Source organism: Phyllobates terribilis, unplaced genomic scaffold (assembly GCF_046119375.1).
Source record: "Phyllobates terribilis strain yellow unplaced genomic scaffold, ASM4611937v1 Scaffold_3__8_contigs__length_932513732, whole genome shotgun sequence".
Classification (NCBI taxonomy): Eukaryota; Metazoa; Chordata; class Amphibia; order Anura; family Dendrobatidae; genus Phyllobates; species Phyllobates terribilis.
The window spans coordinates 343,574,757-343,588,351 of NW_027362763.1; the positions used below are offsets into that span (position 1 = coordinate 343,574,757).

Sequence of the window (13,595 nt, forward strand, 5' to 3'; positions counted from 1 at the left end):
ATACCACCTTAGAAATATACAATTGGATAGTTGGTGAAGTTGATTAGAGGCCTCTGTTCTGTGTTCACAGTGGAACCATTTTGGTTTTAGCCTCTGGGAGTATTCCTGTATCTGTTTCAATGTATCCGCAATTTCACAAGTATACCGGAGACAGACGACTACATACATTTTCTGATGTGTCAAACGCGTTAAATCTGCTATTAGTCAACCTTTGTAAATTATTTTTTTATAGTGTCGGCCATGATAACTGCAGTAATGTATGGTTCCTTCTGTGGGTGTTGTCATGAAGCAGAGTTAGCTGAGTGCACTGCAAATTACAATGTACACTAATTAAGAAACTTCTTTTTAATATGGTTTTTCCACATTAACCACAAAGAAAGGCGTTTTATGTACAGAACATCTTGTTATGATGTCTGTACATGATATCATCTCTAAATAAGCCATGCATAGCTATACAAGATAACCGCTATAGTCACAGGTACTGCAGAGATCCAAATAGTAGGGATCTTTAAAGGGAACAGGGAATCTAAGCTGAAGGCACAATGTTATAGGAGCTGATCAGATTGATGTATGTATTTTTGGGGGAAATGTTTCAGTATCAGTTTCATTTTATTTCTAGAAATCCCCGGTGTTTGCATTCTTATGAGTCCAGTGGGCGGTCCTTTTCAGTGATTGACAGTCTTCCCTGTATAACTGTGCATGCAGAGATCGCTTTCTGTCACAGAGTAGGATGGCACGCTGGACTCCTATCCATACAAGCACCAGGAATTTCGATACATAAAATACAAGTTATACTGAATGTTTTCCAATAAACCCATGTATCATTCTGCCCAGCTTCTTCTCTATACCAGGCTGTGCACAGATCAGATTTTAAAGGTAACCGGACGGCTGACTTATGATGTCTAAACCACGGGCCGCCTAAATAAGACCCTGGCTCTATCATTTCAGCCAGGTATGTTTTTATTCTGAAAAGTTATGGCATGCTCTGCCTCCAATCCGTTTATTATCTATGGGACTACAGTGGAAAGCAGAATACAGCATTCGTTTTTTTAAACAGTCCCATAGACAATGAATGAAGTGTAGGTTTAACATGTTCACCTCAATTGAAGACCGAGCTCTGCATAGCCCCATTCTCAGGATTGCTTTAATTATTTCTTTCCCTACATAGTGTTTTTGAGTTGTTCAGCAAATGTTACACTTCTTCTCACAAGACTGGTGTGATTCTGTATGAAATGTGACACTTCATAGCATGGCACTCTGCCCGACACCCACTGCACATAGCAGTCAATGGCAGATGAACAGTGTGCACTTAGCTGCAGCTATATATATATCCAGGTGTCAGGCCAGTTATACATACTGGGCTCGGGCAACTCTGGGTGTGTTCCCAGCACGTAAGGATGAAACCTAATATAGTACACAACATACCAGACATGCTCACACTAGCTCGCAGCTGCTATAAATATAGACCAGTGTTGTATGCCTGAAGGTAACCTATGGCAATAATCAACTTTAAAGCAGCAATCAAAGGCTATTTACAGTATGTGTCCCAGGATTGGAAATGGCATGGGTGCTCCACACAAAAAATAGTTACCTAGACTCCTTTGACTCTTTAGCTGAAAAATGTAAGCAACAAATAATTTCTTAGTCGCCAAACTGGATTAAATGGGTTGTCCAGGACTTTAACATTGATGACCTGTGATGTATATGCTTCTAGCCCCTCCTGTAGTATATATGCCACAGCGTTTCCTGTGAAGTGTATGCCTCCAGCCCCACATGTATGATGTATATGCTTCAGCATCTCCTATGTAATGTACACTGCTCAAAAAAATAAAGGAAACACTTAAACAGAATATAACTCCAAGTAATTCAAACTTCTGTGAAATGAAACTGCCAACTTAGGAAGCAACACTGATTGACAATCAATTTCACATGCTGTTATGCAAATGGAATAGACAATAGATGGAAATTATTGGCAATTATCAAGACACCCTCAATAAAGGAGTGTTCCTGCAGGTGGGGACCACAGACCACATCTCAGTACCAATGCTTTCTGGGTGATGTTTTGGTCACTTTTGAATGTTGGTTGTGGTTTCACACTCGTGGTAGCATGAGAAGGACTCTACAACCAACAGAAGTTGCTCAGGTAGTGCAGCTCATCCAGGATGGCACATCAATGCGAGCTGCGGAAATAAGTTTTGCTGTGTCTGTCAGCGTACTGTCCAGAGGCTGGAGGCACTACCAGGAGACAGGCCAGTACACCAGGAGATGTGGAGGGGGCCGTAGGAGGGCAACAACCCAGCAGCAGGACCGCTACCTCCGCCTTTGTGCAAGGAGGAACAGGAGGAGCACTACCAGAGCCCTGAAAAATGCCCTCCAGCAGGTCAAAAATGTGCATGTGTCTGCACAAACGGTTAGAAACCGACTCCATGAGGGTGGTATGAGGGCCCTACGTCCATAGATGGGGGTTGTGCTCACAGCCCAACACCGTGCAGGACGCTTGGCATTTGCCACAGAACCCCAGGATTGGCTAAGTCGCCACTGGCGCCCTGTGCTCTTCACAGATGAAAGCAGGTTCTCATGTGACATACGTGACAGGGTCTGGAGACACCGTGGAGAGTGATCTGCTGCCTGCAACATCCTTCAGCATGACCGGTTTGGCAGTGGATCAGTAATGGGGTGGGGTTGCTTTTCTTTGGAGGGCCGCACAGCCTTCCATGTGCTCGTCAGAGGGAGCCTGACTGCCATTAGGTACCGAGATGAGATCCTCAGACCCCTTGTGAGGCCATATGCTGGTGCGGTTGGCCCTGGGTTCCTCCTAATGCAGGACAATGCCAGACTTCCTGTGGCTGGAGTGTGTCAGTTGTTCCTGCAAGATGAAGGCATTGAAGCTGTGGACTGGCCCGCCCGTTCCCCAGACCTGAATCTGATTGAGCACATCTGGGACATCATGTCATCTCCATCCACCAACGTTACGTTGCACCACAGACTGTCCAGGAGTTGGCGGATGCTTTAGTCCAGGTCTGGGAGGAGATCCCGCAGGAGACCATCTGCAACCTCATCAGGAGCATGCCCAGTCATTGTAGGGAGGTCATACAGGCACGTGGAGGCCACACACAATACTGAGACTCATTTTGACTTGTTTTAAGGACATTACATCAAAGTTGGATCAGCCTGTAGTGTGTTTTTCCACTTTAATTTTGGGGGTGACTCCAAATCCAGGCCTCCAGTGGTTAATATATTTGATTTCCATTGATGATTTTTGTGTGATTTTGTTGTCAACACATTCAACTTTGTACAGAACAAAGTATTCAATGAGAATATTTAATTCATTCAGATCTAGGATGTGTTATTTGAGTGTTCCCTTTATTTTTTTGAGCAGTGTATATGCTCTTGCTCCAGTGTCTTCTATGTACAGTGACGAGCAAAAGGGTAACAATGTTTTGATCTTTTGACTTTCAGACTGCGTATCTCCCCATCCACTACTATCCACTTCATTTTATAGACAATCACCTTGGCTCTCTCATACATAATTTTGACTTGCAACTATTTAGCAAATGATTAGTTATGCAGATTCTTGTCATGTCACTGCATTGTTACTGTTTTGCACCTAAAAATGAAAATTTTTATTTTGTTAGTATTTAGTAAATCCACCTTTGGCTTTCAACACTGTCTGAATCCTTCTGGGCATGCTCTTGATCAGATTCAAGCATGTCCCAACCAAAATCTGATCCCAGGTCTCTTCTACATGTTTCCAAAGTTGGGTGCATACATGGTCGACTCACCTGGGTATGTATACAGCTTTTACTTCAACTGTACCCACAAGTTTTCAATTGGGTTGAGGTCTGGGGACTTTTGGGGGCCAATCCAGCACCTCTACTTCATTGTCATTGAACCATTTCTTCGCCAATCTCGTCATATGCTTCTGGTTGTTGTCCTGCTGGAACATTGTCGTCCTTTTCATACCCATAGTACTTGTGTGTACGAAGTAACTCGTCTTGTAGGATACTCGCATATAGCTCAGCACTGAGACCACTATTGGTCCTAGTCAAGTATCCAATGCCTTGTATCAGGCTTTCTCCACCGAACTTGCAAGTTCCTTCAATTTCTCGATCCTTTAACTTTTTTCCCCTTGTTTCTTCCAGACCCATTTGCACCCATCAGTGCCTAGTCTATTGACTTTTGTTTCATTTCTACAAATTACCCGTTTCCAATCTTCTACTGTCCACTTTTCGTACTTTTTTCAAACTCGAGCCGACTCTTCTTATAATGATATTGAAGTAGAGGCTTCTTTACCTTTTTCGGGCCACCATTCCAGACTTGTGTAACAATGCTTGCATGGACGTCCGTGATCTCACTGTTAAGACACATACGAGCCACCTCCACTGCTGTGTTTGTCGCAACTGAACTAATAGACCTTGCGATGAGCCAACTAGTTGACTTCGATATTTTTCCTGGATGGACAGACTTCATTTTGTATTCTTCCAACTGTCATGGCAGTCACAGGATGCAGTTTGGCAATTTTCTTGGCCAAGAGACCACTATCAATAAGCTGGATGATGCTGTTTCTCTTTTCTTGGGAAATCTTCATGGCTGCTCCTCGATTCGAACCAGTGATCTTTCGCTTGGGAATCAATCTAATGACACAATGAGCTATTAGAGAATGTGGGAAAAGGTTGTACTTTGTAGTATACAGGAAGAAAAAGCTTTTTCCACCACCAGGAGCAAAACCTTAAGGCTATGTTCACACATGTTATGTTTTTCAGCGTTTTTAGCAGTACCAGCAAAGTCTGAGAAACCAAAATTCTCTGTTCACACATCTTGTTTTTTTGTTGCTGCATATTTTGTACCTTGGTTGGGTTTTTGGAAAATAGAGCATGTCTCTTCTTTCAGCGTTTTTTCACCCATAGGAAGTAATGGGTGATGAAAAAAACGCTGAAAAAAAAACATCAAAAATGCACTAAAATTTGCATCAGCTTTTTTTCAGCGTTTTTGATGGCAAAATAGAATGGGGTTCTTTTTTTCACAGAACGTTATGTACATGCATTAATAGAGACAGAAGGACAGTGGAAAAAATGCAGCAAAACCTGCATTTTTGATGCAGCAGATTTCCTGCCAGAGATCAGTTTTGCTGCAGATTTGTTGCGTAAAAAAAACCCAACATGTGTGAACATAGCCTAACAATGCACTGACATGACAAGAATATGCATAACTAATTATATGCTAAATAGTTGCAAGTCAAATTTAAGTATGAGATAGCCAAGATGATTGTCTATAAATTGATGGTAGTAGATGATGAGATATGGAACCTGAAAGTCAAAAGTTCAATACATTGTTACCCTTTTGTTCATCACTGTATATGCTGCAGTCCCAGTGTCTCCTATGTGATGTATATTGAGCAGTCTCGGTGTCTCCTATGTGATGACCACCCACTGTCTGAGTTATATAAATGTTACATGAGCAGTGCTGAATTTCCCACTTTGAGGAGACCTGCTGTGTAATATACATCTGTGTTCAGAACTTACTGCTGCGAGCTCTTTTTAAAATTTATCGCAAAGAGTTGACTGCACTCCAGACCGATGCAAATTTGGAAAAGCAGTTGCAATTAGCAACATCATCAATGCCACCTAACATCACAAGATGCTGTTCCAGCCATCACACTAGGGGAGAATTAATTAAATGTTTGAGCAAATATAGCAAGATAAATTTCAAGTTGATAATTTTGTACGGCCCCCGAGTGATGGTATAAATATTCAAATGGCCCCTGGCAGAAAAAAGGTTCCTCTCCCTGGTTTAGAGGTTTTGGGTATTTAAATTCCTCACTGCCGTGCAGCTCGGCTTGTGTAATGCAGTAGAACTCCAGAAGACATATGGTCAGCATCTTACGCAAATACCACAGCCCTGATGGGATCTCCCTAATTTTTGGTAACTCCTTGACCCTTGCAGGGCCAACTCTGATCACCACCATTCTCCGCATTCATCTCCTTACTTTCCACCAGCAAATGTGTCTTCCTCCTACTACATAATTTTTTAATAACTGTGGAAAACAAGCAAATGAACTTTTCAGCATAACAGTAGCATGACTGTATTGGTGATGAATTGCCTATCTTTTCAATAGGTGGATAGAAAACTTATGATATATCTATACAGACCTCCACAAGACACCCTCTCATATCTACGTAATGGAGATTCAGAACACTACAAAGCTTGGTTCTCGCAAGAGAAGAAAAGATGGCTTTGGACCCAATGGGACAACAGATGAAGATTCTCTGCCTACAAAGATTCGCCGTCAAATGACGGTAAGTATTACTATTTTTATTGCAACATTTTCAGGAATGGACATGTACTTAAGAGTGTGCTATGATTCTATAAAAAATTGCTCGTGTGATAATATAAAAAAATATATAACTTGCTTGTCAAGTCCTGTGCCAACCCAACAGTGCTCCTGTCATCCCCCTGTCCTGTAACTTGTCACTCATCATTCACATGAGAGCATAAGTCAATGATTGGCCTCAGTAGTCAATTGCTATACATGGCAGCATCAGTGATCAGGCCTGTGATTGGCTGCAGCAGTCACACGATTGATATATAACATGTGACCAGCTGAAGGATTGCCAGAGCAGCAGTGCTAGATTGGGAATTATCAGAGGGGAATGACCGTTTTTTTTTCTTATGTTCTCATATTGCTTGCTGTAAAAAAAAAAAAAAAAAAACCACAGAAAACCCTTTAAGGCTGTGTGCCCACGTAGCATTTTTCAAGCGTATATGCTGCGGAATTTCCGCAGCGTAAACGCTTGAAAAACGCATGTATATCCGCACCCCATGGTCCCCAATGGGACTCCGCAAGTTCTATGCACATGCTGCGGATTTTTCCGCAGCGTTTATGCCGCGTTCAAAAATCCGCAGCATGTCAATTAATTTTGCGTTTCCACAAGCGGAATTGCCTTTGTCCAATGCATAAAAAACGCAAGGCAATTCCGCATGTGGAAAACGCGTGATAAACGCGCGATAAACGCGTGCGGAATTCCGCATGCGTTTTTCCGGGAGAGGACTTGCATTTATGCAGCAGAAATTTTCTGCTTCATAAATGCAACGTGGGCACATAGCCTTAACCTTCCTATTTGCATAATTGATTTATTTCCTGATTATGAAGCAAACTGCTATGCTTGTCTAAAATTCCTCCAAGGCTATCCCATCCCTTTAAGGTGGTAGGTTCCTATGTTGTCTGAATTGTAACTCTTTTTATATGGTGTCTTTTGGAGTCGCAACGCTTAGATTGTGTTAAGGCACAAATAAAAGAGCCTGGTGCTAATTTTTAGATGATTTTATTGCACTTAAACCAATCTGATCTCCTGCTTTGCATTGATGAAGGGCAAACACCCCAAAACATGTGTCTGCAAATGGAGTGTCTGGTTTGGCTTTTTATCTTAAGTCATTAAAGGGTCATTATTGCCTTTTAGGATTTCTACCCCTAATTGGTGGCATTAGAGTTCTAGTCCTCTTCCATCCTGAAGAGGATATTTGCATATGCAGGATATTAATACAAGTGGAAACCCTGATAGAGGATCACTAGAGGGAACAATTTATTTGATCGCAGAACGGAGTTTCCAACAATCCATCTTATTCTAAGGAGTTCTAGTTACTTGAACACACTTTTTCAGGACAATGATACGTGGTGGTTATCATTAGGTTTGACCTCGCCATATAGTAATATAGTTTACATACTTGGATTACTTGCGATTTTATGATGTGACTATATAAAATGAGATGAATTATACAGAGGTTGATGCAAACAGTTACCCTTACTATGAATAGCCATCAGCGTTTCGGACAGGTACATGGAGTAACTCTACATCTTTTTTAACCATTAACTAATAATAATGGGTTCTCGTTTAGTAAGAATGCTTACCCAAATAGACTGGTGCATGATGCCATAACGAGCGGCAAACAAAACTGTGATACCATCTAAGAAGCAATAAATTGTGTGTAGTAGGCAGGCGACTGCACCCCATCAGCTATGGCTAAGGGCAGTCCGTTCTTTGCAGAAAATGAAAAAATCTAGTTGGCAGGTCACAGATTCTTGTAGAAGCTCTCTACCCCAGTGTGATGGCCATTGAATTCAAGAGTGAAGTGAAGTGTCCTCTTACTAATGATTGAGAAAAAAACAAACCTAGAGGACACTTTGTAATCCAATGTTAGAGTGAAAAGTGTTGTGTCATTAAAGGGAACCTGTCACCAAGTTTGTCCCATATGAGATAAGACAAGTACCTTTCAGCCCTGATATACAGCATTCTAATATGCTTTATATATGCCCCCAATCCGGCCTGCAAGACACAAAAAAGACCTTCATCTTGAGATGCTTCCTCCTCTCTTGTTGCTTCGTGTTTGACATGTTCTACGTCATCCACACAGTGTTCCCCATCGCACTCCTGCGCAGGCGCACTCCTCTACCCTCCCAGGGCAGCGCAAAGAACTGCACTGCGCATGTCAAAGGCAGAGAAGTGCACATGCGTAGGAGCGCGATGCCAGGGACACTATGAGGATGATGTAGAACATGTCATCCACACATAGGCAGAGGAGAGGAGTCACTGGACCTACACCTGTGACGCCCCTCAATCCAGACTGCCCCATAGGCGAGTAATGTAAAAGGTCTTTTTATTGTCTTGCAGGCCGGATTGGGGGTGTATATGTGTATATCTATCTATACAGTACAGACCAAAAGTTTGGGCACACCTTCTTATTTAAAGATTTTTCTGTATTTTCAGGACTATGAAAATTGTACATTCACACTGAAGGCATCAAAACTATGAATTAACACATGTGGAATTATATGCTTAACAAAAAAGTGTGAAACAACGGAAAATATGTCTTATATTCTAGGTTCTTCAAAGTAGCCACCTTTTGCTTTGATGACTGCTTTGCACACTCTTGGCATTCTCTTGATGAGCTTCAATTGTTCATACTACCTGATCAAATTATATTATGGGGGTCTGCTATCCGGGACCTCCCCCATTCTTGAGAAAGAAGAGACTGCAGCAGTGATTTAGCCCTACACGCCCGTTACCATTTACCTGCATATCAGTGGCCAGCGTGCAAGGAGCTGCAGCCCCGCACTGTTAAAGCGAATTTATTCTCAATGTCCCAGCAGTCATGCCACCTTGATCATCAAGTGATTGCACATCCTTGTGACAAACCATTAGTTTATTACATGGAAACAAGCCATTCAGTAAGGTCCACTGCTTTATTAGACAATACTAAATAATATTTATGCCTCTCAGTTTGTATGTTTCCAAATATGCTGCCCCTAAACTGGACACCATCACATTATGGTGACCATTCCACTTGTCAGAATGATTATATTGACTGTTATAGCCAGATAATGGCATACACTGATTCATTGCTCAAAGCAAACTAATACACAGAGGGACAAGATTAAAAGCATGGACAAAGTCACGGGCCAACCTTGATATTTATTTTAAAAAAAAATTCTACAATTTGATTATATTTTTTCTTATCAAAAAGAATGAACTTTTTCATATGAAAACAAACTTAAAGGGGTTGTCCCAAGAACAAAGTCCATTTTAATTAATAGATCTTAAAATAAAATATTGGAATTATAATTATGTAAGATCAGTAAAAAGCATATGGCCCAAGAGCCTCATTTAAATGTGTTATAACGAAGGATACAAAAATCTTGAATAATACAGATAATAAAGTATGATGCCAACAAAAGTGTCGACCAAACACAGTACCCACACAGTGAATTCTTCCACAATTATGGAATGGTGACCTCATCACAGTAGGATTCTCCAACTATAATCCCCACACAGCCCTCCATACAATATAATGGCCCCAAAAAGTGCTCAATACAATATAGTGGCCCCACATAGTGCTCCATACAGTATAATGGCCCCAAAAAGTGCTCAATACAATATAGTGGCCCCACATAATGATCCATACAGTATAATGGCCTCACATAGTGCTCCATACAGTATATTGGCTCCACATAGTCCTCCATACAGTATAATGGGCCTCACATAGTCCTCCATACAGTATAATGGCCTCACATAGTGCTCCATACCGTATAATGGGCCCCACAGTGTCCCCCATACAGTATAATGGGCCCCACAGTGTCCCCCATACAGTATAATGGGCCCCACATTATCCCCCATACAGTATAATGGGCCCCACATAGTGCTCCATACAGTATAATGGGCCCCACAGTGTCCCCCATACAGTATAATGGGCCCCACATTGTCCCCCATACAGTATAATGGGCTCCACATAGTGCTCCATACAGTGTATATAATGGGCCCCACATAGTGCTCCATACAGTATAATGGGCCCCACATTGAAAAAAAAAATACTTCCCTCTGCCCGTTCCCTAGTCTCTTCATGGTGTCTCCAGATCCTCTGCACATCTCGGTACAGCGGGTGTGTTATAATGACGACATTGCGCCTGCTTTGCTGAGACATGAGACGCAGGGGGAATGATGGGAGAGGGATCATCAGGATGCCATTACAGTTGAAAGTATGATGCCAGGCGGGCCAAATAAACTCGGGGGACCCGCCCGGCATCTCGGGCCATATATATTCACCCTGCAGGTCAGAATTTGCTACGTGTGGCTTAAAGGGAACCTGTCAGCACAGAATGAATGTTCTAACAAAGCAGAGGTGATCGGTGCACACTTGTTGTAGCCCAACGAGTTCACTGTCCCACCTACTTGTTTTCCATCTATCTCTAGCCTTCTCTGTCTCTATAAAGCCAGCTGTCAATTAAATTGGGGGGAGGAGCTGCAAGGAAAACAAGTAGGTGGAAAGGTGCACTTCAATGTTTGGCCGCACCAAGGGTGCACCAAGCGCCTATGCTTTGTTTGAACAGTCCTTCTGTGCTGTCAGACTCCCTTTTAAAAGGGATGTGTGTCCCCCCCCCCCCCCTGCACCTGGGCGATATCAGAACTCTACTATGGGCATGTGGGATATGGAGAAGTAAATCTATACTTACTTGTATGGCCCATAGCAGAGGTCTTCTTGCTGAGAAATCGGGTTTTATAAAGTCTGTACTCCAGAGGCTTGGCGTCTGGGGGACGCCAAGCAAACCCCTCCTATCTTCTTACTATTCCCCTAAATCGCCGCCTCTGTGCTAAATTACCATATTCCCCCTCCCCTGCACGTCACAGGGCCCTTTGACAGGCCCTGTGACGTGCCCTGCTCTGCCTCCCCTCCCGCGCATGCGAAAAAGCGCCGCTCCCATGGAGCGCGCTTTTGTTTCCCTCCGGCCCCGTTTGGCTGCGTACTGTCAGCGGAGCGGAAGTCTCAGTGATTCACTGTCGCTTGCACAATACAAGGCTGCGGCGCAGTACACAGCCAAACGGGGCCGGAGGGAAACAAAGCGCTCTCCATGGGATGAAATCAGACCTCTGCCATGGGCCATACAGGTAAGTATAGATTTACTTTTCTATCACCTGTATGGTCATAGTAGAGGTCTGATATCACCCAGGGGGTGACACATTCCCTTTTAAGGGTTATTCCATCTTCACAGACGAATACTGTCAGATAGTTCTTGTAAACACAAGCACTTTTGCAATTTACTGTTTCTTAAAATTTGTTTTCATTCTTGAGATATTAACCCTTTTTATTTTGTATAGAACTCATTGCTTGGTGACCGACCATCACTGCGGTCTAGCCGCGATGGCTAAACATGTAAGCTTATACCTGGTCAGGATCACTAGAGTGCAACGTTGGTTTTTAATCCCAGCCAGCTTTATCGCAGTGTTTACAAGCTACACAGTAGTAGTGGTCGGTCTCCTAGACAATGAGCTGTAGATGAAAGAAAAGTGTGAATATCTCAATAACGGCTACAATTTTTAATAAACAGTAAGTGGCAAAATTACTTTATTTTACAAGCACTGTCCAACAATATCCATGAAGATGGGAATAACTCTAATAGAGGCGCATTGTGCTTTTCTTGTTTGTTATGCGTAGACCACAAGTTGTCAACGGAGTATTACATCTGTTCATTTACTCCTTTAAACACTAAGTGCATTTCTCATGTTGTCCACCTGATGGCAGTAAATACCTGTATTTCCCCATATGATCTCAATTTGTAGACATGGTGACAACCATTTTTTATACAAAGCATCCTTATTTCAGAGGCTGAAAAGTAATTGGACAAATTAACTTTATTAAAAATGAACATTTTATTTATGGTACTTTTGTAGAGAATTCTTTGCAGAAGTCTGAAAGCCATGGACGTCACCAAACGCTGGGTTTCCTCCTTTGTGATACTTTGCCAGGCCTTTACTGCAGCTGACTCCAGTTGCTTGTTGGTCTTTCTGCCTTAAGTTTGTCTTAAGCATGCGAAATGCTGCTCAATGGGGTCGAGATCTGGTGTGACTCGGCCATTGCAGAAATTTCCCCTTTTGAGACTTTAAAAAAAAAAAAAAAAAAACTCCTGGGTTGCTTTCGCAGTATATTTTGGGTTATATTCCATTTGTACTGTGAAGCTCCGTCCAATCAACCTTTCAGTTGAACCTGAGTGGAAGCTATAGCCCTGTATACGTCAAAATTGATGCAGCTGCTTCTGGCTTCTGTCTTCAGTCACATCAATAAACACTAGCGCCCAGTGCCATTGGAAGCCATACATGCTTATGCCATCACACTGCCCCCACCATGTGTTACAGAGGTTGTGGTGTGCTTTGGATCATGAGCCGTTCCAAGACTTCTCAATACTTTCTTCTTCCCATCATTCTGGTACAGGTTAATCTTCGTTTCATCTGTCCAAAGAATGCTTTTACAGAACTGGGCTGGCTTCTTTAGACTTGTTTTGGCAAAGTCAAATCTGGGCTTTGTATTTTTAAGGTTGCTTAATGGTTTGCACCTTGTGGTGAACCCTCTGTACTTGCTCTCACGAAGTCTTCTCTTTTCTGTAGACTTAGACACTGAAACACCGACTTCCTGGAGAGTGTTCTTCACTTGAGTGGATGTTGTGAAGTGGTTTTTCTTCACCCGGGAAGGATTCTGCAATCATACACCACTGTCTTTTGTGGACGTCCAGGCTTTTTTGAGTTTCCAGTCTCACCAGTGCACTTTTTTTTTTTTTTGATTGATTGATTTCTTCTTTTTTTCAATTTATTGATGATCTGTTTCTCTTCCATTGAGAAGCTCCTTTGTCTGCATTTTGTAGGTTCACAGCAACAGCTTCCAAATGCTTAATTGATGATGGATTATCAGTGGAATAGCCCACGCAGCCCATTAAAGAGATTTTGAAAATTGTCCAATTACTTTTGGTCCCTTTTTAAAAAGAAGCAGCTACATATTAAAGAGCTGTAATTCCTAAACCCTTACTCCAATAAGGATGTGAATGTGAATATTGATTATATAACTGGATCCTGAATATGTTCTAGTAAATGGCTAAAATGCCAAAACTTGTGTCGCTGTCCAAATATTTTTGGACCTAACTGGATGTATTCCCCCTGCCTCTCTATTGATATCTGGAGGGGGGGTCCTAATCAGCCATAATAAGGGTATATATATACATAATCAATCAGTACCTCTCTAATGTTTGGCCACACCTGTGTGTGCAATGGTTTTCATAG

At 42.3% G+C, this 13,595-nt stretch overlaps 1 protein-coding gene across 3 annotated transcripts in view; it reads left to right on the forward strand.

The window, feature by feature from the left end:
* The window catches only part of PCYT1A (phosphate cytidylyltransferase 1A, choline), a 38,939-nt gene that overhangs the window by 13,703 nt on the left and 11,641 nt on the right, over positions 1 to 13,595 (forward strand). For all 3 annotated transcript variants that reach the window (XM_073675205.1, XM_073675206.1, XM_073675207.1), the window contains exon 2: positions 6,116 to 6,296. In XM_073675205.1, the coding sequence (XP_073531306.1) occupies positions 6,180 to 6,296 (117 nt within the window). In that variant the 5' untranslated portion in view covers positions 6,116 to 6,179. The remainder of the gene's footprint in view (positions 1 to 6,115; positions 6,297 to 13,595) is intronic.